The sequence below is a fragment of the Cloeon dipterum genome, chromosome 2, assembly GCF_949628265.1.
Source record: "Cloeon dipterum chromosome 2, ieCloDipt1.1, whole genome shotgun sequence".
NCBI lineage: Eukaryota > Metazoa > Arthropoda > Insecta > Ephemeroptera > Baetidae > Cloeon > Cloeon dipterum.
In genome coordinates, this window is record NC_088787.1 from 750,705 (window position 1) to 775,641 (window position 24,937).

The following is a 24,937-nucleotide window of genomic DNA, read 5'->3' on the forward strand; positions in this document are numbered from 1 at the left end:
TTTGATAATTTGGGGCTTTAATTTCTAAAGAAATGTGACGCAGTTAAAAATTAATTTAGGCATGGAAATTCAAACAGAATGTTTCAAAAGCAAAACATTCGCGTTGTCTGTCGCTTATTTGCTAGGATTTAAAATCGAGATCGTTCCACTTTTCTCTTTAGGCGCAAAATTTGTGGATCAATTTTCGTAACAATGCGGCGGTGGCACATGACGCTAATTATTATTTTAAAAATAAATTGACAAAGATTTATTTAGATTAAAATTTTATCTTTCGATAATTTTATTAAATTTATTTGTCTCGGTCTCAGTAATTTGCAAGAAAATTATTTATTTTTTCTTTTGAACTGAAAATTGTCCCATCAGACACCTCAGGTCCTGGGTAGGCTGGCACATCAAACGACCCCTGCCTGGGGAATCCACCGTCCCAGGTCCCAGGTCGACTCGCCGAGGTCCTCCGGTTCTCTCAGAATTGCAATAAAAACCAGGTTTTGTCCATCGGTTGCATTCCCTTCCAGTTTCTGCTGCATTAATTTCACTCGCATGTTTCTGCAGCAGAGATTAAATTATTTCCTTTCAGCGCCACTTTATCTGCGCTCGAATATCCTGCTCTGAATTAATTTCGAAAAGCAGTGGGATAAAGGGACATGCGTGCTGCCACATGGTGGTAAAGTGGTCGAGCTTTGATTTATAGAGCCTACTCGAAATTTATTGCGCCATCTTCCGGTTGAAAAATCAAGCAGTTGTGGCCAATCAGTTCACAACTCTTTTGAACCGACTGATTGTGAACTTTTTACTCTGACATATTTTTTTCTGGTTTAACACTGGCAATTAGAGGAAATTCAGAATAATTAAAAGAAGCGTTGTGTGTTTTTCAAAGTTGATCTCTTATACAGAAGAGAGAACGCACCACGATTCAGATTTGTGTTCACGCTTTTTAGAGATTGGCGACACTCTTCCACCGCTTATTTTTTCCTTTTTGACGAGTGAAAAGTAAACTAATCGAATTTTAGCAAAATTAAATAACGCGCTGGTTAAAATGCCCCTCACTTGGCGCATAATTAAGCGATTGCGGTGGAAATGGAAAGCACACAACGCTGTTATCAAAAACCGCGAGCAGAGGCGAGAGTGCGGATGCGGAGCGGCAATCGCCGACGCCGACGAGCGCGAGAAGTGCCGCACAATCATTCGTCTCGTCTGGATAAAAAGCGGTGAGCAGAACATTTGTTTGCCTAATCGAGTTACTTTTTGGCTCTTGGGAACGCTCAAAAATTTCCTGGTAAAGGAAAATGTCGTTCAAATTCTTCTAGATTTAAATATGTGGATTTTTCAAATTTAAAAATAAATATGTATTTTATTCCTAAGGATGCAGATGGAGAGGATAGTTTTTTCGGTCGACGCATGAAATGAAGTGTAATTTTAAATTTTCCTCTTATTCTTAGTATTTATTTTTTATTTCACTTACACGAATAAATGATTCGAGGCCTTTATTAACTGCTCTCATTCCTTTATGAAGAAAAGGCAGCGCGGTTCAACAATGATTAAATGAACAAAAATAAATTGCGTAAATTAAATACTCGGTAAAACAATAAAATAGTAGCTGCTCGTCAATTATTAAATTCTCATCCATCATTTCATTTAGCACTGCTTTTATGTGCGTGTCTGATAAAATTATCTCGCGACTGTCGCATCCGCTCGTTTACGAAAATGAATTTAAAGCCACTAACTCGCATTAAAAGCTAATCAACTCGCGGCTTCCTCTGCGCCAACGGAAATGGTTTTTTAATTGCACTCTCCACCCTGCTATTTCAGAACATAAAATAAGGTTCGCTTTTTTGTTGTTTTCGTGCCTTTTATGAACAGTTTGAAGAAGCTGGAAGGATGACTCCGTTCCTCGTCGCCATTTTCTTGCTCGCCCTTTCATCCCTGACCACCGCAGCCGAATTCAAACAAGTCTTTGAGTGGGATGAAATGGATTACGAGTGGCCGTCGGAGGAAAGCAGGGCACGGGCCTTGGAAGATGGAACTTTCAAACCTGAGGGCATCCTTCCTCTTTACATGGCTGTGCACGGAACAAAGATCTTCCTCGCCCTTTCAATAAGGTTTGGCATTCCGGTGAGTCTGGTGTCTTTGCCGACGAGCAGCGCGTCCTCCGAAAACGCACCCCCGAAACTCACTCCATTCCCCTCGTGGGACATGAATGTAAGTAGCAAAAAATTAATATTCGTTATGCTTTTAATTGGGAAAAATATCCATATTTATTAATGAATCGCCCAATCACTAAAATTCGAGGCTAAAAAATTAAAACTCTGTCAGCATCTGCAGCGATTCAACTCTTGAAAATTCGAAACGCGTTTCAAAGTGACAATCAATTCCTCTTTTTGCAGGGAAAAAATGGAGATTGCACCAAAATCGAGGAAGCATGTGGCTTGGAAGTGGACTCCATTGGCAGGCTGTGGATGCTCGACAGCGGTAGCGTGAAATGCAACGCCAAACTATGGACCGTCGACTTGTCCAATTACGATCGAACCAGACTAATTCACCGTTTTTCTTTTCGCGATAACGTGCACGACTTGGTGCTCGACGAAACGCCCGACGGAACCTTTGCCTACATCTCGCGTCAGAGTAAACCACACATTGTCGTGTTTAGTTTGGAAAGAAATCAATCTTGGACGGTGGACACGCCAGGAATCAAGGCTTTTTCCACTGCCCTGTCCCCAAAGAATCAGGAACCGAGACAGCTCTACCTCAGCAAATACGACTCCGATGAACTGTATTCAATTTCCGTTGCCGCACTCCGCAGTGGTACTGGAGCTGCAACTGCGAAACTAATCGGAAAGTGGTCTGCAAAACCTTACAGAATGCTGATGGACAACCACGGGACAATCTATGCCGCCTTTTGGGGCAAGAATTACACATCCTCTTGGAACTCTTCCCTGCCATTTCAGGAGCAGCGTTTTCATGAGGTAATTTGAATAAGAAATTTGTTCTTATTTACATTTTCGCCATTTTAAATTTTCAGGTTGCCAAACTAACTGCTGTATGGCCGTTTACTTTTGCCTTGGACTCGATGGGAACCTTTTGGATGACTGTATTTATAAATTATACAGGGAGCAAGCCAAGGTGCAGGCTACTCAAGGCTGCAGTCGGTGCGGAGCCAAACATCAATGACTCTCCGACGACAGGTAATTTTTTTCTTATCACTCAAAACACTCTAATGCCAAAAAATATAATTTATGCCAGCCAATGAGCAATTTGTAACAAAAGTGTTGTTCACTGACTAGTCTAGGAATATCTTTTCATGCTTGAATAAACGATTAATCCTTATTTCAGTTCCCTACAAACCATTAACCAAAAGATCTGTTTTCTTTACAGAACGCTCCAGCTCATCTTCTCCGACACTTGATCCAACTCCCGAAACCTCAACTCAAATTCAAACAAGGACCGAAACAGTTGAAGAACTTACCCATGAGCACGCAATTGCCAGAATTTAACCACTAAGAGCGATGAGAGAGGAGTTCAACGTAATACCTGAGACTCCTCTGCCATAAACATGAATAATATAAAATAATCATAAACCTTTTTTGTGGTTAAATCTTTCTTTAATATGTTAATCGTAATTATTCTTGGTAAAAGTAAAAATTGTACCTTTTGTTAATTTAAAAAAAATACATTCGCAATTACTCCGTAGATTTCTCATCAATTTGCTTGTCTTTTAAAAGCTAAATAAAATTGATATTTAAAAACATCTTAGTCCTTTATTTTCTTTATTCTGTCCTCTAATTTTTATGACAGAGAAAGAGGGATCGTCGGCGAGGGGACGAGGCGAGAATTAATTTTAATTCGTCTGCTATTCAGGAGACTCCATTTTAGCCCCAACGACAATATTTTCACTGATTTTTCAGTAAGGAGTGCGAGGAATCAAACAAAATGTGAAAGGAGATTAAAAAGCGCGTAGCACAGGCCGATAATAATTGATTTTGCTCGCATGTTTCTGCGGCTACACTCCCATCCAGCTATCAAACTCTGGAACATCCTGCCTTGATAAAAAATGGTTTCCGTAAGCGGCGGGAAAAGGGCACGGGTGCTGCCACCTGGCGGTATCGTGGCCAGGCACTAGAGCAAAGCTGAAACTGTATTTGTGGCGCCATCCTCTGGCGCTTAATGAGAGTCGCGGCGGAAAACACAAAAAAACAAATGGTCAGTCTGGGAAATGACGTCGGCTCGGCTGGCTGGTGCGCTGCTCGCTGCTCTCGCGTGGGCCCTGTGCGGCCCCAGCGAGTGGGCCCTCGAGCCCCTGCTCTCGTTTGACGACGCCGGCGACCAAAAATGCCGCCTCGACGCCGCCCTCTACCGCAGCCAACTGCAAAACTTCACCCTCTGGGCCGTCATAAGTGAGTCGAGATATTTGGAGATTTCGACGCTTGCAATTATGGATTTTTTTCTTTTAATTAAAAAATAACTAATTTATATTTTAATTAAATTTCGAAGCCAAAATAATGATGCCGTAAACATATTTTTAAAGAAGCAGTGCAATCAATGATGTGAATTCTCAATTTCTGTATGAGAGGAAATAATTATAGTAGCGATTAAATTGTTATGAATTCTGATTTATTTGTTGCTGAGCTGATTGCTTGCTATTGACGACTCTTACGTGCGCATGCGGTAATGAGATTTAGCGAGGGACCAGCTGTGGCCGCGCGCGGCCGTGAAAGCCAGTTTCGTTCCGAGATTATTGCCAAGAATCGCGAATGCAAACGACTCAAACGCTCTCAGCGAGTTTCAAACTCAATGATTATATTCTTAATATATGGAAGTTTTTGTAATTCACACAATTACCATGAATTTTAGAAAAAATTAAATTAAAAAATCGATCTTTCGGTGTAGGACTTGAGTGCGAAGGCCTTTTTTGGAATGCTGCTGCGCCAAGAGCAACAATTTATAAAATATCCGAGGCCTTTGATGAAATCAATTATTTTTGTTTGGAGAGCCAGCGAACAGAGCAAGAGGAAGGACGCACCAGACGCTCTCCGCCGCCCCTTGTGGCTTCAAACTTCAAACTCTTCGCCTCGAACCCCGAGGGACGCCACTCCCGAGATCCCTGACAACCCTGACGAACAGCAAAGCCATGTCTGAAGTCTGCATTCTGCTCTAACTGATGATATAATTGTTACTAAATTTTCAAATAATTAATTATAAAGCGGAAATTTAAACCAAATGCGTTTGACTTTCATTTTATGAAATTTTGTAACATTTCAAATAATTTTAATTTTTCACAAATTTAAAAACCACATTCAAAAAGAAAAAACCTTCTCCGGTTCTTCCACGTCCTGTTTGGAAAGGCTGGAAAATAATCGATACACAATTTCCTTTTTAAACAACAGGTGGCAGCAAAATCTCAGGCACATCCTGATTCGTCGTGGTGGGAATAATTCTGACACCCTGGCAAAGGTGCGTACCGTTGGTTGCCGGCTCGCCGACGGGCATGCAAACGCGGATGGCAAATAATATTAATTACACCCTCTTACAATTGTAAAACAAAAAAGGCTTCTCGATTTCTCCCTTTCTCTTCCTGACCGGCCATCATCCTACCAGGAATCAGGTCTAAAAACGCAGGTGTAATTATTAAAATATTGTTGAAGCATTCTGGTCTCTCTGAAAATTTTTAAATCTACTATAGCGGTGCTTTTGCGTTCTTTTACATTTTTGCTGTCTGTTAACATAAAAGTGTCTGTTCTGTGCGGTGGACGGGATTTTATGTGACCGGATGTGTCTGTCTGTCAGGCATCGGCATAACGACGAGTCGCAAAAGCACTACCGTGGGAACATTTCAGCAAAATAACAAGCGCCAACAGGAAACAGTTTCTCTGGTCTGAAATCAGGTGTGCCGTGGTGGGAATCATTAAAACTGTGACTCGAGGATTTGGTAACGCAAAGTAGTAAATTACACCGTCTAATAGTAAACTCTTGCTTTTCGATCTCTTTTCATTTCTCTCCCTTCCTAAGGGAAATCTGCTCTCTCTGAGAGTATCCTGCCAGGTGACAATAATAACACAAAGAATAGTTTTTAAATTAATCCAAAGACATTCAGGACTCTCTGAAAATTTTAAAAACATGCAATAGCGGTGTTTTATACGTTCTTTACAGTTTTGCTCTCTTTTGAACATAAAAGTGTCTGTTCTGTGCGGTGGACGTTGGACGTGATTTTATGAGTCCGGATGTGCATCAAGTATACACATATTTATGTACATGCAAAGCGACATCGAATCGAAACCAGAGCACTTCCAGCGAAACTGCGCTCCGTGAGAACGGAACTGCTCTCGCCACATACTCGCAAAATATCGCAAGCAGACAGGAAACAGTCTCTCTCGTCTCCCTGGTCGCTGGTGTTGAACATCACTTTTAACAGTGCGAAAAGGCAACATGGTTGTGGCGAAAAGGCTCCTTTTTCGAGTCCTCTTTCTGCTCTCACTCCTCGTGATTGTTGCAGGTTTGTTTACAATTTTTAATATCCAGGACTGGACGTAACCTATTTTCTTTAGAGGTTTGGGGTGCGACTACGCGCAAGAAGAAATCAACCACCACAACCCCGAAAAAAAGGGTTAGGAAATCGACGACTACAACTACAATCAAGCCGACGACCACCAGTCCGAAAACCGAACCCCCATATGCATATTGCAGAAACTACAACAAATTAAAAAAGGTTTTTCATAAGTTTAATATAATTCCTATATAAAGTTTTTAATTTTTAATAAGAACTTAGTAGACACGGCACTAAGTGAAGGTTTGGCAACATTTGTCTTTAATTTTATAATTTATACACCTATTTCTAAGATTTTGTCGAATTATCACTTGGTAAATATTTGGAGGAAACCTGAAAAACAATAATTAATTTGCATAAAAGACAGCAAGGCTGAATTACTTGATGTTCGAGACCGGCCGATCGGAAAGTTCATCAAAAGGGGATTCAAAGTTTCTCTTGAAAGCGTTGACAAGGTAAACTCTGCGTGCCGAAACTTAGAATGAACTCGACTTTTCCCATCAAATAGGTCAACTTTGGCAAAGCAGTGGAGGCGTGTTTGTACAGGAAACTGCAGCTGCTGGCCATTGACCAACTCGACGATTGGAATTTTAATGATAATTTTCATGAAAAAATAATCAATTCTATGTTGGAAATTCAAAAAGGTAAAAAAACCCGATTGATAAAATGAAAAATATAACCTTCCTTCAGAGCCCATTGAAAATTTGTGGACGAGTGCGGCGCCGTGTTCGAAAAGCGATCCGTTGAACAAAACCACGAATTCGTGCTCGAGTGTCACCTGGTGTTCGAACAATGTGGAAACTCGTCTTAACTACACGTTGAATTTGGCAAAATTTTCTCGGCCCTACTGCCTGATTTACAGCATGTCGATCCAGCAACTCGTACCTGTGGACTGTTCCTTTGAAGCTAATTTTATATGCGAGGTAATTTAAATCGGAGATTCTTTAATGAATTATGTACTCTTCTTGAATTTAGTCGGCGTGCTCGAAGCCAAAGTGTCCGTCACCGAATGAGTGCCTAAAAGATGTAAAGGCAAATTATTGTGATTTGAATAATTAAGGAAACAATGCATTATTTGGCAGGAGTCCTTATTTGAAGTAATTGGCGGGAAAACATACCTCAAAAAAGGTTCCATGTGTATTCTCCGTTGAAGCATATCTTAACTTTAAAGCAGAACATGAGATCCGTGGCAAGTGGGAGCAAACGAAATTCGGCTTTTATTTCTTCGGAGAAAAATTGGTATATCTCATAGATATTCCTCAAACTGATTATACTTATATTCTCGTAGGTGAACTGGAAGGAAAATTGGATGACATGCTGCAGTCTGGGACTCAAACCTTTAGCCCTGACTAAAGCTCTATTCGACCATAATAATGAAAATCCAAATATCCGTAAAACTCTAAATGTGACAAAAATAGCACATAGGTTCAATTTTGACAGTGTCAATTAAGTTGACAGGGTCAATTTAGGTCATTCAGCTGAAAATCAGTGAAAACCGTTAAATAGTCGATCATTTTCCGACCCTTGGTCATTAAGAAAAGTACACTGCAAGTCAGGGGTGAGAAAATGTCACCCCACCGAATGTCAAAGCTGTGTGGTGCGAAAAACTCACCTCTGACACCCCAGACATAGTGACCTACGGCGCAGTGTCATTTTCTCACCCCTGACCTGCAGTGTAAGCGATTAACACACGTTTTGATTTGTCCAGACCTTAAATACCACCGATTTTCGACTGAGTGACTTGGCATCTATATCCAATTCGAGCTATATAGGAATCGATTGGAAACTGTCTAAAAAAAACTCACATTGCAGCCACTCAGGGTGTGGTTTACTGGTCGGCAATGACTCGAGATGGATGTCCTCTCCACTTTGAAAACTGCCTCCACAACACATCATCGGAATTGCTCGACACCATTATCTGTGGAATCCGAAAAGGAGGGTCTTCTTGTGTGGCCGTTTCGAACCGAGACCAATCACTCAGAGTAATCATAGGCACGAGTCTGCTAGTAAAAGCTACCGTTTGCTACTCCAAACTGCTGTTGGGCTGCGAAGGAACGGCACAGACCTTCGAAATCAGGGTGAAACATTTAAATCTCTTTTTTTATTTAAAATTAATCTGTTCTCAGGTGGACACAAGCAACTGCGATCTGCCAGAGTGCACAGGGCTACCCAATTGCGTTGTGAAAGTGAAATTGAGAATCCTAAAAATATTCGAAATAATAATTGAGAATTATCTGCAGGATGAATTGTCCATCGCCCAAAGATCTTTGGTTGGTGAGTTGGAAATAAAAACCTTCAAAAGAAAATATTAATTCAATTAAAAGCACCCTGGCGCTTCAGGAATTGGCATTCATGTTGCGACAACAACATCCTCGAGCTGCATGATGAATATGTAACGAAATCAATCAAAAGAACCTTTTGATTTAACAAAATCTGAAATTAGGGCACTTGGGACGAGGCCTACAAACGGTGCTGCTCCCTTGGAATGGACCTCCTTAGTGTCCACAATCCAGGAAAACAAGACTGCTTGGGCTATCCTTACAGTTAAGCTTTCAATGAATTTCATTTAAGAATTTAAAATAAAATAAAATCAGAAAATAGCAACCCGAATGAGAGAGGGTATCTGTCTTTTCGGACAGAGGTCTGGACGGCAGGGCGGGATATCGAGTCTTGCCGCGGACAATTGCGGTGGTGCACCGGCTACCTGAACGACTACCTGAAAAACGACCTTACGTGGAAAAAGGGCCACGATCCGAGATTTGCAAACAACTCTTGTGTCTTCATTGATTTTGGGGATCCAGTTGTGCCTAGTCTGGCGCTGGCAGACTGCTCGGAAAAGAAACAGATCATCTGCGAGGCATTTTGTCAGAATAATGAGATTAAAGTTTAAAGTAATTTTTTGAAAAGGCACCCATGGGAGTTGACGTTAAATTGAAGATGCATTATCAACCTTGCAGGAGAAATTTTAAAGTTAAAGAAAGTATTTCAAATATTTTCAATATTTGCTGTTCAAATTCTTCATTATTTGTTACTAAGGCGAAGCCGAGAAAATCTGGACCACTGGTGATTTGAGCCGCACTAGTTACGCAGCCAAAGTAGACCCAATAGTAAACCCAAATTCGATATAATGCTTAATTGCGTCTTCCAGAAAATGATTCAATGCCTAGCAGAGCACATAGGACTGGTTAAGTCTCTGAATCGTTATTGAGATTAATTAATATATAGTTTATATAATAACACCCAGGTGTACAACTCGACCAAAATCAATGGGCACGTTTACTTGAAAATGATGTCCAGGATGTTTTATCCCCTGTAAATAATTATAACACTTTTGAATCAGAAATTCAACTTTTCAAAAGTGACTTCTATTCGATGTACAGTTCAATTCGTCAACAACAAACCAAGTACTCACGGTTCAAAGACATTTACGGAGAAAATAAGATCAACACTTTCTTATTCAACGTGGTTTATGACTTGACAAACGAATATTACTCGGCCCACTTTGATCTTGCCGCCGAAATAATCATCAAACTCTACGAAAGCAGAGAAATGAAAAGTATATACTTGCAAAAGACAATTGGAAAAAACCATTATACCATTTTTTTGTATTACAAACCTACTAATAACGAAAATTGATATTTAAAGTAGTAAACGAGGAAACGTTTGCGTTTGACTTCCTTGTGTTTCTCCTTCAGGCTAATAAGAAGGTGGACAGTTTCTGGAAATTGTACGATTTCACCTTGGAAGTATTTCACAAACCTTATTTTGCCAAAAAGACCTTTAAATTCTTTTTCCACCGATTTATAAGCAACGTAGTTGGATGCCCGTGGACCAAGATCTAACCTCACCGTGCATGACGTTTGACGATTTTGTAAAAAATAGCTCTTCGTGCATTGACGGTATACGTTTTTCTCTTTTTCATAATTTTCGGCATCTAATTTTGTTTTAAAAGTGGATGGCTTGATTCCGCTGACTGAATCTAAACCTTTTCCCACCATGAGACCGATCGACACAAAATGGGTATAATTTTGGCACGAACTTAGCATTTCAATATATTAATTCCCGCAGTACGGCATGACTTCTTTCACCACGTGTTTGGAGAAGAGAGGCTCGCTGCCTTTCGCGGAAACAAAGAAGGAGTTTGAAATGATGTACAATTTAATCAGAGGTGAAAAATTCCAAGAAAAAAAACCAAACGTTAAATTAAATCGAAGGAGTGAATCTGACGATGACGATAATCTGGGGCCAAGGCTTTTACGACAAGCGGAATAGAAATTTCATGTGGTGCCGCAGCGACGTCGGTCCCTTCCAACCCTGGGCAAAAATTCCGGTCCCTGTCTCCTTGAATGCGTCGGACGCTACGAAGAAACAGGATTTCGTGGTGATGCTGGTCTCGCTGCCGGGTGCCAAGCCAAATCTGCACGCCGTTCCCCCTACTGACGAGCTCATCTACAAAACCGAAGTCTTCTGCCGCTTCCCAAATTACGTTTTGAACGAGTGCTCGAGAGCGAAGCAAGCCGAGATGGAGGAGGACAACTAAATTCTTTCAAATTTGAATTGGAAATTAATTTGTCAACATTAAATATTATCTGGAAATCCAAAAAATTGAAGTCTGTTTGTCACATTTACAATATATTTATTCTGACTACTGTATTTCCGAATGTTATAAATCAAAGGCACAATTTAAGTGCTGCTTATGAAAATTTAATTTTGTTCGAAGTTATATCAAATGCACTTGTTGCTGCTCCACCTTTGCTGGCGACAGTTTTCGCTCGAAATGACGTCTGTTGGTTCTATTCCTTCCGGTTGGCGAGTGTCCATCCACTCCATTTGCGTCAGCGAGAAATGTTCGCATCAGATTTTATTCGCCAGTGCTGCCTGCTTCTGTGTACCAACTTCCGGCGTATAGTCGGCGGTTCGTCATTGTTGCTGACGTCAGTGGCAGCGCTACTTCCTTTCCCAGCGATAAGAGTCGGGCCCAGGAGGGCAGCGCGAAGTGTCTACCTAACCGGTCCTCAAGGCAAGACACTTCGTCCCTGGACTCGATTATCACAGAGAAATCCAAATTTTATTTCCGGTGAATACGCTGTATTCCTGCTATAATCTGGCATGCGAGCGACGGGCCATTAGGCGATTGCTGAAATTTCGGACATGCTTTGCGATCCACCTGCATAAAACCGGCCGGAGTGGACGGGATTTTATTTGTCCGGACGTGTACGTGTACGCGTCGTGCATCGGCAACGACGAGTCGCAAAAGCACTACCGTGGGAACATTTCAGCAAAATAACAAGCGCCAACAGGAAACAGTCCCTTCTGGTCTGCGGTGTTGAACGTCATTGTGAACAGAGGGAAAACGCAACAGGCTCATTTCTCAATTCCTGTTTTTCCTCTCAATCCTTGAACCCAAAGGGGCCCCACAAAGGGCCCATTAAGTAATCCGCTTCCCTATGCTTGCTGCAGGTTAAAAAAACTGCACCAAACCCGGTTAGTCGACGGGCGGGACTCTAGGAAAAACAGGACCGGATCTATGAATTTTTAAGGGTCAAAAAACCAGTTTGCGACATTTGGAAATTTTGGTTTTCGGGCCGGTCGGACGGTTTTATGCTCGACGGTCCCGTTCTATTTGTGTTTCCTTACATTTTTGCTCTCTTTTAACAGAAAAGCCTGCTCTGTGGTGGACGAGATTTTATGAGTCCGGATGTGCAACGTGTACGTGCGAAGCGGCATCGAATAGAAACCAGAGCACTTCCGGGAAAAGAGCGCTCCGTGAGAACGGAACTGCTCTCACCACATACTGGGAAAATATCGCAAGCAGACAGGAAACAGTCTCTCTGGCCGCTCGCGTCGAAAGTCACTTTGAACAGAGCGAAACGCAACATGGTTGTGGTGAAAAGGCTCCTTTTTCGAATCCTGTTTGTGCTCTCACTCCTCGTGATTGTTGCAGGTTTGTTTAGAATTTTTAATATGAAGAACTGGACATACCCTATTTTCTTTAGAGGTTTGGGGTGCGACACCTCGCAAGAAAAAATCAACCACCAAACCCTTGAAAAAAGGGATTAGGAAATCTACCACTAGAACTACCATCAAGTCTAAGACCACCAGTCCGAAAACCGAGGGTCCTAATGAATTTTGCAGAAACTACAATAAAATAAAAAAGGTTAGTTCATAATTTTATTTCAATTCTTCTATAAAACGTTTTATTTTTAATTAGAACTTACTAGACACGGCACTAAGTGAAGGTTTTAGCCACATTTGTCTTTAATTTTAAAATTTTTTAAAATTCTTTACCTTTTTTTAAAGATTTTGTCGAATTTACTCGTGGTAAATATTTGGAAGGAACCTGAAAAACAATTATTAATCTGCATAAAAGACAGCAAGGCCGAATTACTTGATGTTCGAGACCGGCCGATCGGAAAATTCATCAAAAGAGGATACAAAATTACCTTTGACAGCGTTGACAAAGTAAACTCTGCATGCCGAAACTTAGAATGATCTCGATTTATTCCCTTCAAATAGGTCAACTTTGGCAAAGCAGTCGAGGCGTGTTTGTACAGGAAACTGCAGCTGCTGGCAATTGACCAGTTCGGCGATTCGAATTTTATCGACTCTTTTCATGAAAAACTCGTCAATTCTCTTTTGAATACTAAAAAAGGTCAAAAAGCTGGATTTATGATATGAAAAAAATAACCTTGCTTCAGAGCCCATAGAGTTCTTGTGGACGAGTGCGGAGCCGTGTTCGAAGAGCGATCCGTTGAACAAAACCACGAATTCGTGCTCGAGCGTCACCTGGTGTTCAAACAACGTGGAAACTCGACTTGACTACACGTTGAATTTGGGAAAATTATCTCGGCCCTACTGCCTGATTTACAAAAAGTCGACTCAGAGGCTCGTACCCGTTGACTGTTCCTTTGAAGCTAATTTTATATGCGAGGTATTTCAAAACGAACATTCTTTAATGAATTATGTAATCTTCTTGAATTTAGTCGGCGTGTTCGAAGCCAAATTGTCCGTCTCCGAATGAGTGCCTAAAAGATGTAAAGGGAAATTATTGTGATTTGAATGAATAAGGAAATAATGCAACATTTGGCAGGAGTCCTTATTTGAAGTAATTGGCGGGAAAACATACCTAAAAAAAGGTTCCATGTGAATTCTCCGTTGAAGCATATCTTAACTTTAAAGCAGAACATGAGATCCGTGGCACTTGGGAGGAAACCAATTTCGGCTTTTATTTCTTTGGAGAGAAATTGGTATTTTACATAGAAATAAGTTCTAACATTTATTAAAATTAAAATCTCGAAGGTTAACTGGAAGGAAAATTGGATGACCTGTTGCAGTCTGGGCCTCAAACCTTTAGCCCTGACTAAAGCTCTATTCGACCATAATGATGAAAATCCAAATATCCGTAAAACTCTAAATGTGACAAAAATAGCACATAGGTTTAATTTTGAAAGTGTTAATCACATCCAGAGGGTTAATTTTTATTCATTTACCTGAAAATCAGTGAAACCCGTTTATTAGTCGGTCATTTTCCGACACTAGGTCAATCAGAAAAGTTCACTGCAAGTCAGGGGTGAGAAAATCTTACCCCACCGAATGTCAATGCTGTGTGGTGCGAAAAACTCACCTCTGACACCCCAGACACAGTGACAGACGGCGCAGTGACATTTTCTCACCCCTGACCTGCAGTGTAAGCGAGTAACACACGTTTTGATTGGTCCAGACCGTAAATACCACTGAATTTCGACCGAGTGACTTGGCATCTAAATCTAATTCGAGCTATATAGGAATCGATTGGAAACTGTCTAAAAAACTCACATTGCAGCCACTCAGGGTTTGGTTTACTGGTTGGCAATGACTCGAGATGGATGTCCTCTTCACTTCGAAAACTGCCTCCACAACACATCATCGGAATTGCTCGACACCATTATCTGTGGAATCCGAAAAGGAGGCTCTTGTGTGGCCGTGGCGAACCGAGACTACTCAATTAAAAAATACATCGGCACGAGTCTGATAGTGAAATCCACCGCTTGTTCCTCCAAACTGCTGCTGGGCTGCGAAGGATCGGCACAGACCTTCGAAATCAGGGTTAAAAATTTTTAAAACTTATTTTTTGTTTATTCTTGCCAAAGTCATACAAATATAAAAATTATTGCATGAAATGGCATATATTGCTAGCAGACTGCAAAAACGATCAGATACATATATAAAATCGCGCCGCACTGAGTTCCTTGCCAACGTGACTGTTGTTTACCTGTCGCTTAGCCCCTCTCTAAGATATTTAAAATTAATCTGTTATAAGGTGGACACAAACAATTGCGATCTGCCAGAGTGCACAGAGCTACCCAATTGCGTAATGAAAGTAAAATTGAGAATCCCAAAATATTCGAAACAATTATTGAGAATTATATCTGCAGGATGAATTGTCCATCGCCCAAAGATCCTTGGTTGGTGAGTTGGAAATAAAAACCTTCAAAAGAAAATATTAATTCAATTAAAAGCACCCTGGCGTCACGGGAATTGGCATTCATGTTGCGACAACAACATCCTCGAGCTGCATAATGAATATGTAACAAAATAACTGAGAGAATCATCGGATTTTTATAAATCTGAAATCAGGGCACTTGGAACCAGGCTTACAAGCGGTGCTGCTCCCTTGGAATGGACCTCCTTTCAGTCCACAATCCAGCCAAGCAATACTGCTTGAGAAATCCTTACAGTTGAACTATATACAAGTTATTTTCAGAAATTAAAAATAAAATTAAACTCCCAGAAAATAGGAACCCAAATGAGAAAGGGTATCTTCCTTTTCGGTCAGAGGCCTGGACGGCGGGGCGGGATGTCGATTCTTGCCGCGGACAATTGCGATGGTGCACAGGCTACTTGAACGACTACCTGAAAAACGACCTGACGTGGAAAAAGGGCCAAGATCCGAGATTTGCGAACAACTCTTGTGTCTTCATTGATTTTGGCGATCCAGTTGTGCCTAGTCTGGCGCTGGCAGACTGCTCGGAAAAGAAACAGATCATCTGCGAGGTATTTTGTCAGAATAACGGGATTATAATTAAATTTAATTTTGTAAAAAGGCGCCAATGGGAGTGGGCTTCAAATCGCAGATGCATTATCAACCTTGCAGTAGAAATTTCAAAGTTAAAGAAGGTATTTATCATATTTTCATATATTTGCTGTTCCAATTCTTCATTTGTTAATAACAATAAGGCAAAGCCGACATAATTTGGTACGGTGGTGATTTGAGCCGCACCGGTTACGCTGCTAAAGTATATCCAATAATAAACCCCAATTCGAAATAATGCTGAATTGCGTCTTCTAGCAAATGGTTCAATGCCTAGCAGAGCACATAGGACTGGTTAAGTCTCTGAATCGTTATTAAGATTAATTAATAGTTTAAATAAAAACACCCAGGTGTACAACTCGACCAAAATCAATGGGCGCGAGTACTTGAAAATGATGTCCAGGCTGATTTATCCCCTGTAAATATTTATAGCACTTTTGAATCAGAAATTCAACTTTTCAAAAGGGACTTCTCTACTATGGGAAAAGAGATTAAAAAACAACAAGTCAAGTACTCGAAGTCCAATGATCTTTACGGAGAGAAGAAGATCAAAAACTTCTTATTTAACGTGGCTTATGACTTGACGAACGAATATTACTCGGCCCACTTTGATCTTGCCGCCGAAATAATCATCAAACTCTACAATAGCAGAGAAATGAAAAGTATACTTGCAAAGGACAATTGGAAAAAAAACATTATATCTATATTTTTTCGGTGAAACTGAAATTTAATAATAACGAATGTTAATATTTAAAGTTGTAAACGAGGAAACGTATGCGTTTGACTTCCTAGTGTTTCTCCTTCAGTCTAAGGCGGTGAACCGCTTCTGGAAGTTCTACGATTTTACCTTGGAAGTATTTCACAATCCTTTTTTCTTTCAAAGAAATCTTTAAATTCTTTTTCCACCGATTTATAAGCAACGTAGTTGGATGCCCGTGGACCAAGATCTAACCTCACCGTGCATGACGTTTGACGATTTTGTAAAAAATAGCTCTTCGTGCATTGACGGTATACGTTTTTCTCTTTTTCATAATTTTCGGCATCTAATTTTGTTTTAAAAGTGGATGGCTTGATTCCGCTGACTGAATCTAAACCTTTTCCCACCATGAGACCGATCGACACAAAATGGGTATAATTTTGGCACAAACTTAGCATTTCAATATATTAATTTCCGCAGTACGGCATGACTTCTTTCACCACGTGTTTGGAGAAGAGGGGCTCGCTGCCTTTCGCGGAAACAAAGGCGGAGTTTGAAATGATCTACAATTTAATCAGAGGTGAAAAATTCCAAGAAAATAAACCAAACGCTAAATTAAATCGAAGGAGTGAATCCAACGGTGACGATAATCTGGGGCCAAGTCTTTTCTTACAACAAGCTGAACAAAAATTTCATGTGGTGCCGCAGCGACGTCGGTCCCTTCCAACCCTGGGCAAAAATTCCGGTCCCTGTCTTCGTGAACTCGTCGGACGCGACGGCCCAACATGATTTCGTGATGCTGGTCTCGCTGCCGGGTGCCAAGCCAAATCTGCACGCCGTTCCCCCTAGTGACGAGCTCTTGAACAAAACCGAAGTCTTCTGCCGCTTCCCAGATTACGTCGTGAACGAGTGCTCGAGAGCGAAGCAAGCCGAGAGGGAGGAAAACTAAATTCTTAGAAATTTGAATTGGAAATTAATTTGTCAACATTAAATTTTGTCTTGAAAAAAACGAAGTCTGTTTGTCACATATACCATATATTTTTTCCTGGCTACTGTTTTTCCGAATCTTAAAAATCAAAGTCATAGGTGAAATGCAGCTTATGAAAATTTTGATCTTCGTCAAAGTAATATCAAACGTAATTTGTTGGTGCTTCATCTTTGCTGGCGTCAGTTTTCGCATGAAATGACGTCTGTTGGTTCCGATCCTTCCGGTTGGCGAGTGTCCATCCACTCCATTTGCGTCAGCGAGAAATATTCGCATCAGATTTTATTCTGCTTCTGTGTACCAACTTCCGGCGTACAGTCGGCGGTTCGTCATTGTTACTGACGTCAGCGGCAGCGGTGCTTCTTTTCGCAGTAGAATAAAAGTAGACCATTCGGCCTGGTAAAAGGTCATATTTTTATTTGCCACGATATAAAGATAATACCGTTAAAAAAAATCAAAAGCTTTAAAGTATTTTTAAAATAATATTGTTCATTAAATACAACACATTATTTCATATTAACTTCCACCAGTAGAAAACTCTTTGCTGACATTTTTATGCTCAATAAGAAATTATAAGTTGACTGGCACCAATGCCGATCGTTGCTCACGATTGTCCTTCGAAATTTGCCTCAAAGAGGTTTGCTTTCTTCTCATCCTCACAAGGTTAACCACACACTGACAAGAGCCGCACAAGAATAAGCAACACACGAGCAACGAAATCACAATTACTGTCGGCGTTTGCGTGATTTTCATGTCATCCGAAGTTTCTCCTCCACTCACGTAGGCTTGAGGCGCAGTCATGGCTGTGAAATGGACAGGAATGGAAGAGTGATTAGACTCTTTGGACAAGGTTTCTTTCTTTAAGAAGTTAAATTTGATTCTATTTACCTGTGGACGGCTTGAATAAATACGATCTTGCGCCGACTGCAGCCTTGATTATTTTATGCCTTTTCTCACTGCCAGTTGCATTTCTTTCCGTCAACCATAAAGTTCCGTTCGTGTCCAAGGCAAAGGTAAATGGCTGTTCAGCATCTAGTCTTTCGACCTAAAAGATTAAAGTGATTTGTTGATATTTGCAGATTGTACAATAAATTTAGATTTTTACCTCGTAAAATCGCTGATCTCGAAAGGGCTCCGAAATATTCTTCCATTTGGAGAGGTAACTCTGGTATTTAAAGGCGGCATACAAGACATTGGCACTGTCGATTAACATTCTGCAAGGAATATTAAACCATTCGCCGACCAATTTGACAGCAGCTCTTCCGCCTTCGTTCTTCAGCTCAGAAACAGACACTGAATAGAGTTCATTGGAAAAATATCTTGCAAGGTACAACTGCGTCGCTTCCCCGTCAGGAGAGAGGGCCAACGAATTCCATTTCCTCCCTGGTGTCGTAACCGTCCAGGATTTGTCCATTTTTCGGCTGTAAACTACGATTTTGTCAGAAAAAGAGTCCGTGATGTACGCAAGGTAATCTTCTGGCGTTTTGTCGAGCACCATGTCACGCAGCTCCCTTTTAAAATATCTATGAGAGACGACTGAATCCGGGAATTGGTGGACAAGCTCGGTTGTGTCGTTGTTGAGCAGGTCGAAGATCCAAAGTTTGCTTGAACATTTGCTGCTACCTTGATCAAGCACCCACAACCGACCGTCAGTGTCAATTTCCATTCCTTTGGCCGCCTGAATAGTGTCGCAGTTGTCCTTCATCTGGCAAGAGAAATAAATCTAGTTAATATTTTATCCAGATAATATTAAATTTTATGATACCCAGTTTATTATAAAAGAAATCATGAAAATTAAATATCATTTTTGTTGCTCTAAAATGTGAAATATAGTTCTATTTTTACCGAATCACTTCCAAATTTTCCCAGACTTACATGTAAATTCCAAGATGGAAAAGGAGCAAGCTTTGGAGGGACAGTCGACGAGCCGCTCGTTGGCAGCCACACCAAAGTGGCGGGAATTCCGGAATACGAATCCAGGCTTAGAAACAGCCTTTCTCCAAACACAGCCATGTATTGAAAATAAACTTGATCTTGATGAAAATGTTGTCCAATTTGTCCATTTGAAGTGTCCACTCCTGACGGCCGGACGAAATCAAATTTATTCCACTCGTAGACGGTTGTGAAGTCGATGGCGTTGGCCAGACACAGGCCAAGCAAAAAGATGGCAGCAAAAAAGGAAGACATTTTCTCTTCGAGCTGAAAGCATAAAAATGTAATTTAAAGCCATTTATTAACTAGTTTTAGTACCGATTAAAATGCATCAATTTAAATTTAAAAAAAGCTTTATGGTCCTGTTTTGTTTCATTGTCAATTTTTTTCGGTTTTTACCAAATTAGTAAAATTAAATTTTATTGAAAAATAAAGGCTTGAAATTTTAGAGTTAAATAAATAAAATAAATTCTCTTTGCTGTAGTTGCAAGTAAAAATGCTTTTATGTAGTACTGTTCCCTTAAGAAATTTGTGAATTTGACTAAACTATTAATTATTAAGAGTCTGGATCCGCGGATAAAATCCAAAATAAATTTCGCAAGAGAGCAAACTCACCGCGGACGTGCCTCTCGCGCGGCGCCTCTCCTCGTTGTGTGCTGTTTCTGCGAGCGGATTGTTGGCCTCCGCCTCGCGAATCGAGTCACGTGACGGGCCAAAAAATAGAGAATTCGTGCGGCGGCTCTCCCGAAAGAAAAGAGCCTTGAAAAGATCTGCGTGCGCCGAACAAGTTCCGTTAAAGAGTGCGCGATGAGAGTACTCTCGAGAGCAAAAGTAAAGCACCGCCTTCCTCTCGCCCCGTCTAATTAGCTTTTCGAGCCAAATAAAAATTATTTTAACTCGCAAAATTGATTATTTATTGGGCCTTTCACGGCCTTATCAGAAAAGGAATGAAGATTCGATATAAAAGAAGAAAAACGGATTGCTTTGAGTGCATTTAATATTCTTTCAATAATTTTTTACTAAATGTTTACAACCACGAAACTTTAAAACATGATAATTTATTAACTGTTACAGAGAATGTTTATCGAACTGAATCGGAAAAACGGTCAATTATGGTTGCTGAGTGACATGACCCTTCACAAGCTTTCTTCTTTTCATTCATTAATATGCATAGTAAAGAAACCACACTTTTTAATTAATCACAAAATTCCCGCACCTCTTCAATTCAACTGACGATGTTGAACTACGAAATTGCCATGGCCAAGAGGAAAACGAAGAACACACTCGAGCCGATCAGCATTCTGCTTTGGGCCTCTGCGCCACTTGCATCATCTAATTCAAAATGATGGGAGTTAAAAAATGCTTGTGTTCGTTCAATGAGTCTTAAATAAAAAGGTTTTGAAGCGGGGAGTTAAGTTACCTGGCAAGTATTTTTCTCCGGCTGCAGCCTTCAAAAGCCTGCATCTTGGCTCTTCGTTATAATAGAACACCGTCATCCAAAGAGTTCCGCTTTGGTCCAAGGAAAAAGTAAATGGCCAAAAATAGGGATTTAGATCAACGACCTACAAACAAACAATTTACAGAATCGATGATTATAACATTTGTTTATTGTGGAAAATTTGTGAATTGCTGGAAGGATAATTTATGATCGTGATTTAAAAAGTGTGTTTTATCTTGCTTAATTTTTCCTGGTTCTTCAAGCAAGAATAAAAATTTCCTTCTCCTACTAAAGAATTTTCTTAAATTTCCCTCATTTGTTTTCTAATATTTAAATTATAAACTCATAATTTGAACAATTAAACCACAAAATATTGCAGTGGTAAAAAATCGATAATCTAAATACTCTTTAGATAAAATCCCGAGCTAGATTTTCGGAAAACTAGATCGAAATGGAGCCATACCTTATGAAAACGCTGCTCCTGAAACGGTTGGGAAGAGTTCCAAGCAGATATGTAGTTCTCCCACCGAAAGGCGACGTACATGTTCCCGTTGTCCATAAGCATTCTAAATGGTTTTGTCCTCTCGGTCCATTTTCCGATTAGTTTCGGCTTTGCGCTTCGAGTTCGGTTGCGAAGTGTGGCGACGGAAATCGAATAAAGTTCATTGGATCGGTGGTTGCTGAGGTAAAGCTGACTCGGTTCCTGATCCTTAGGAGACAGGGCAAGCGAAAAAACCTTGACATCGGGCGTTTTCACAATCCAAGATTGATTTCTTTCCAAATTAAACACGACAATTTGCTCTTGATACCAACGCGAGATGTAGGCAAAGGTTCCGTCCGGTGTTTCGTCGAGCGCCAAGTCGTGCGTCAATTTTTGAAAGGAAAACCGATGAATTAGTTTGGTTTGATCATTCTTGTTCAAGTCGATGGTCCAAAGTTTTGCATTGCAATCGTCGCTACCCTGATCGAGCACCCACAGCCTTCCAACCGAGTCCACTTCCAACCCTGTTGCTTCTTCAATTTTGTTGCAGTCTCCTCTTCCCTGCAAAAATTGGAATCGATTATAGCACTTTTAAACTGAGCCAACTGAAAATGTTGGATTTCGACACAGCTTCCGACTTTCAACAGCTCAGTAAATAATTTAAGGATTTATCCTTCAACAATCCGGTTTTAAAATAAATTAATTTTCTTCGAAAAAAGGAAAACAATATTTCTTAGTAAGAACCGTTAAATTATATAAATTCAGAACAGGCCCGGGAAATCATTTTTGTCATTCCTACGCTTCTGTTTGAAAATTTATAACATCTTGTACATCGAATATCAATTAATAATATTGCTACTTACATGCATGTCCCACGAAGGGACTGGAGTGAGCTTCGGGGACGTAGAGGACGCGTTGTTGGTTGGCAAGGACACCAGAGTCACCGGAATGGTACTATATTTATCAAGGCTGAGGAAGATCCTTGTCCCGTAGACAGCCATGTAATGAGGTTTAATATACTCTGGATCGAACGTCCCGTCTTCCAAGGCCTGTGCCCTTCTCGCCCCTGATGACCAACTCAAATCCAATTCATTCCATTCGAAAACTTGAGTGAATTTTGCGGCGGTTGCCAGGGATGAAAGGTTGAGAAAGAAAATGGCGATGAGGAACGGAGTCATGCTTCCAACTGTCCATAAAAAATGGAATTGTTATTTAGAGAAAATTCAGAACGGAGAAAAACTACACACCCAGATTTTAAACGCCAAAAACAACCCGGAAAGTTTAAATTTTTTGAAAAATCAGTAGATCGCAATTATTGAAGTAAATTAAAAACACAAAGGTTTGAAACTAAACTATAGCTTTTATAAGCTTGGAAATTTCTAATTTACTGTTTATACAAACAATTTTCGGATTTAATTAAATAAAAATAAATGCTTGACATAAAAAATACAAATTTATTATTACTCTTTGCTATGGTTGCAAGTAAAAACTGATTTTGTTCTTGTTTTTTGTGAATTTTCCTATACCTTTAAGAGATCCGTAGATAAAAACCAAAATAAATGCCGCGAGAGAGCGAAGAGCGAACTCACCACAGGCGTGCCTCTCGCGCGGCGCCTCTCCTCGTTGTGTGCTGTGCTCTGATGTGTGGTGGCCGCCGCCTCGCGAATCCAGTCACGTGACGTGTGACGTGTAATTACTGACGTTTCGGGCGCGGCGTCTGTTTGGCGCCAGAAATGGTTGCCAGCTCGCTTCCGTTTTTCGCTCTCACGTCAAAATACATGCGAGCCGTCGGAGAGGAGATAAAAAAGTCCAACAGCAGCGGTCACGAAAAAGGGCCTTGAAAAGCTGCACTGCATTCGCCGAATATGATTACTCGCTGTTATATAGAAACGTGCTCTCGTTGCGTGCGGTGATACGGGCCCCATATATGTATTAACTCGCAAAACGATTGAGTACTCTCGAGAGCAAAAGACAAAAGCATTTCATTCTCTAAAATTCCAAAATTAAAATATTCTTTACAGGCTTTGATTAAGATCAAAGGAAAAATACTTTAAATCATTCAAAGAATAAATACAAACCAGGAAATTTTGAAACGTGGAAATTTATTTTCGGTTACAAAACTACGAAAAGGCCATGGTCACGAGGAAAGCGAAGAATACGCTTAAGTTGATCAGCTTTCTATTTTGGGCCTCTCCACTTGCACTGGCAGCGTATAATTCTGAAAAGCGAACCCTTTTTTATTTACCGGACAACCGAGTTGTCGAGAAAACTGTTTTCAGAGGAAATTTACCTGGCGCTGTAGCTTTTAGTAGCCTGAACCTCGTCTTGGGTGCTGATTTATCAAACTCAGTCATCCAAAATGTTCCCGAAGAGTCCAAGGCAAAAGTAAACGGCCAGAAAGTATACAGTTCAGCGACCTTAAATCGAAAATAAATTATTTATAATTATTGTGAGGAAGATTGATGCGAAAATTCGATTGAAATGCAACTTTAAGACTTTGTGGCGAACGATAGTTCCATTTCCTGCCACAAATAACTGCCCGATATTGAATATCGTAAAATTAGATCGAAATCGATTATTGTTGACTTTGCCTCGTGAAAACGCTGCTCCTCAAACGGTTGGGAAGTGTTCCAAGAGGAAATGTAATACCGTCCCTCAAAGGCGGCATACAATGTCCCGTGGTTGTCCATCAGCATTCTGTATGAACTAGGTTTAGTCCAGATTCCGACTGGTTTCGGATTTGAAGTTCCAGTTCCGTTGCGGAGTGCGGCGGCAGAAATCGAATACAATTCATCGGAGTAGGATTTGCCAAAGTAGAGCTGTCTCTGTTCCTGATCTTTTCGAGGGGACAGGACAATGGAGTAAACGTCGATTCCTGGCGTGTCCACAATCCAAGATTCATTTCTTTCCAAACTAAACACGACGATGTACTGTTCTCCGAAAATCCCTCCACGCGAGATGTAGGCAAAGGTTCCGTCGGGCGTTTCGTCGAGCACCAAGTCGTGCATAATAGAGCGAGAAGAAAACTGATGAGTCAGTTTGATTTGATCGTTGTTAATCAAGTCAATCGTCCACAGTTTGGGTTTGCATTCCCTGCTACTCTGATCGAGCACCCACAACCTTCCAACCGAGTCCACGTCAAGTGTTCTGGCGTTTTCAATTTTGTTGCAGTCTTCCTTTGCCTACAAAAAGAGCAATGCCATAATTACAGAACAGCGCTTTCCCCATTAATATTTTATTTATTTTTACTTCTTACATGCATGTCCCACGAAGGGAATGGAGTGAGTTTTGGAGGTGCGGAGGACGCGCTGCTCTTTGGCACAGACACCAGAGTCACTGAAATGCCGTCCCTTTCTGAAATGGTGAAAAAGATCCTTGATCCGTAGACAGCCATGTGAAGAGGATCAAAGTTCTCCGGCTTGTAAGTTCCATCTCGCAAGGCCTGTGTCCTTTTCGCTTCTGACGGCCACTCGAAATCCAATTCATTCCACTCGAAGACTTTATTGAAGTTGGCGGCCGTGGCCAGGGACGAAAGGCCGAGCAAGAAAATGGCGACGAAAAACGGAGTCATGCTTCCAGCTTCTTCAAAAGCTGTACACAAAAAAGGAGAAAATTCGGAATGGAGTAATTAAATAATCGGAGATTCAAGTGGCGTTAGAATAATAAACATCCGGATTTTGTTCTCAAAACAATTCAGAACTTTTTGAATTTGATAAAAAAAAAATCAGTCGGTGTCGAATGAAGAAAAATAACTTTTGCACTAAAATGTAAGACTGTATATACATTTTAAGCGAAT

At 40.6% G+C, this 24,937-nt stretch overlaps 7 protein-coding genes and 4 long non-coding RNA genes across 11 annotated transcripts in view; 8 read left to right on the plus strand and 3 right to left on the minus strand.

Moving 5' to 3' along the window:
• Positions 1–11,078, plus strand: part of LOC135935831 (uncharacterized) — a 43,391-nt gene extending 32,313 nt beyond the window's left edge. The window contains exons 2-11 of the mRNA XM_065478395.1: positions 9,446–9,518; positions 9,575–9,633; positions 9,687–9,722; positions 9,783–9,850; positions 9,898–10,094; positions 10,184–10,284; positions 10,347–10,437; positions 10,491–10,558; positions 10,607–10,706; positions 10,753–11,078. Of these exons, the coding sequence (XP_065334467.1) occupies positions 9,452–9,518; positions 9,575–9,633; positions 9,687–9,722; positions 9,783–9,850; positions 9,898–10,094; positions 10,184–10,284; positions 10,347–10,437; positions 10,491–10,558; positions 10,607–10,706; positions 10,753–11,078 (1,113 nt within the window). The 5' untranslated portion in view covers positions 9,446–9,451. The remainder of the gene's footprint in view (positions 1–9,445; positions 9,519–9,574; positions 9,634–9,686; positions 9,723–9,782; positions 9,851–9,897; positions 10,095–10,183; positions 10,285–10,346; positions 10,438–10,490; positions 10,559–10,606; positions 10,707–10,752) is intronic.
• On the plus strand, positions 1,867–3,670 carry LOC135937293 (protein yellow-like). Its single transcript, XM_065480437.1, has 4 exons — positions 1,867–2,199; positions 2,385–2,963; positions 3,020–3,182; positions 3,373–3,670. The coding sequence occupies exons 1-4, from the start codon at positions 1,879–1,881 to the stop codon at positions 3,489–3,491; spliced, it is 1,182 nt and encodes a 393-aa protein (XP_065336509.1). The 5' UTR covers positions 1,867–1,878; the 3' UTR covers positions 3,492–3,670.
• LOC135937674 (uncharacterized) lies at positions 7,479–8,733 on the plus strand. Its single transcript, XR_010574509.1, has 6 exons — positions 7,479–7,564; positions 7,621–7,666; positions 7,713–7,777; positions 7,827–7,929; positions 8,351–8,616; positions 8,665–8,733. It is a non-coding gene; the product is annotated as an uncharacterized LOC135937674 (long non-coding RNA).
• A 1,829-nt stretch (positions 11,079–12,907) lies between the features above and the next one.
• Positions 12,908–13,463, plus strand: LOC135935304 (uncharacterized). The gene is made up of 3 exons (XR_010574197.1): positions 12,908–13,000; positions 13,055–13,190; positions 13,237–13,463. It is a non-coding gene; the product is annotated as an uncharacterized LOC135935304 (long non-coding RNA).
• Positions 13,464–13,628: 165 nt separating this feature from the next.
• Positions 13,629–14,008, plus strand: LOC135935169 (uncharacterized). Its single transcript, XR_010574179.1, has 3 exons — positions 13,629–13,674; positions 13,721–13,785; positions 13,838–14,008. It is a non-coding gene; the product is annotated as an uncharacterized LOC135935169 (long non-coding RNA).
• Positions 14,009–14,324: 316 nt separating this feature from the next.
• LOC135938193 (uncharacterized) lies at positions 14,325–15,105 on the plus strand. Its single transcript, XR_010574616.1, has 4 exons — positions 14,325–14,623; positions 14,838–14,897; positions 14,953–14,986; positions 15,037–15,105. It is a non-coding gene; the product is annotated as an uncharacterized LOC135938193 (long non-coding RNA).
• A 91-nt stretch (positions 15,106–15,196) lies between these two features.
• LOC135935832 (uncharacterized) lies at positions 15,197–16,501 on the plus strand. Its single transcript, XM_065478396.1, has 8 exons — positions 15,197–15,254; positions 15,309–15,571; positions 15,622–15,694; positions 15,755–15,813; positions 15,867–15,902; positions 15,959–16,026; positions 16,074–16,270; positions 16,365–16,501. Exons 1-8 carry the CDS (start codon positions 15,197–15,199, stop codon positions 16,499–16,501), a joined length of 891 nt encoding a protein of 296 aa, XP_065334468.1.
• A 10-nt stretch (positions 16,502–16,511) lies between these two features.
• Positions 16,512–17,308, plus strand: LOC135936754 (uncharacterized). Its single transcript, XM_065479692.1, has 4 exons — positions 16,512–16,616; positions 16,670–16,737; positions 16,786–16,885; positions 16,932–17,308. The coding sequence occupies exons 1-4, from the start codon at positions 16,538–16,540 to the stop codon at positions 17,252–17,254; spliced, it is 570 nt and encodes a 189-aa protein (XP_065335764.1). The 5' UTR covers positions 16,512–16,537; the 3' UTR covers positions 17,255–17,308.
• A 368-nt stretch (positions 17,309–17,676) lies between these two features.
• On the minus strand, positions 17,677–20,070 carry LOC135936201 (major royal jelly protein 1-like). Its single transcript, XM_065478942.1, has 5 exons — positions 19,838–20,070; positions 19,166–19,489; positions 18,396–18,995; positions 18,179–18,335; positions 17,677–18,093 (listed from the first exon to the last, which is right to left on the minus strand). The coding sequence occupies exons 2-5, from the start codon at positions 19,475–19,477 to the stop codon at positions 17,861–17,863; spliced, it is 1,302 nt and encodes a 433-aa protein (XP_065335014.1). The 5' UTR covers positions 19,478–19,489; positions 19,838–20,070; the 3' UTR covers positions 17,677–17,860.
• Positions 20,071–20,201: 131 nt separating this feature from the next.
• On the minus strand, positions 20,202–22,779 carry LOC135936102 (protein yellow-like). The gene is made up of 5 exons (XM_065478792.1): positions 22,731–22,779; positions 22,005–22,327; positions 21,124–21,702; positions 20,643–20,784; positions 20,202–20,554 (listed from the first exon to the last, which is right to left on the minus strand). Exons 2-5 carry the CDS (start codon positions 22,317–22,319, stop codon positions 20,466–20,468), a joined length of 1,125 nt encoding a protein of 374 aa, XP_065334864.1. The 5' UTR covers positions 22,320–22,327; positions 22,731–22,779; the 3' UTR covers positions 20,202–20,465.
• Positions 22,780–23,226: 447 nt separating this feature from the next.
• On the minus strand, positions 23,227–24,936 carry LOC135936507 (protein yellow-like). Its single transcript, XM_065479337.1, has 4 exons — positions 24,398–24,936; positions 23,733–24,323; positions 23,432–23,558; positions 23,227–23,359 (listed from the first exon to the last, which is right to left on the minus strand). The coding sequence occupies exons 1-4, from the start codon at positions 24,710–24,712 to the stop codon at positions 23,262–23,264; spliced, it is 1,131 nt and encodes a 376-aa protein (XP_065335409.1). The 5' UTR covers positions 24,713–24,936; the 3' UTR covers positions 23,227–23,261.
• Between the last annotated feature and the right edge of the window lies 1 nt (position 24,937).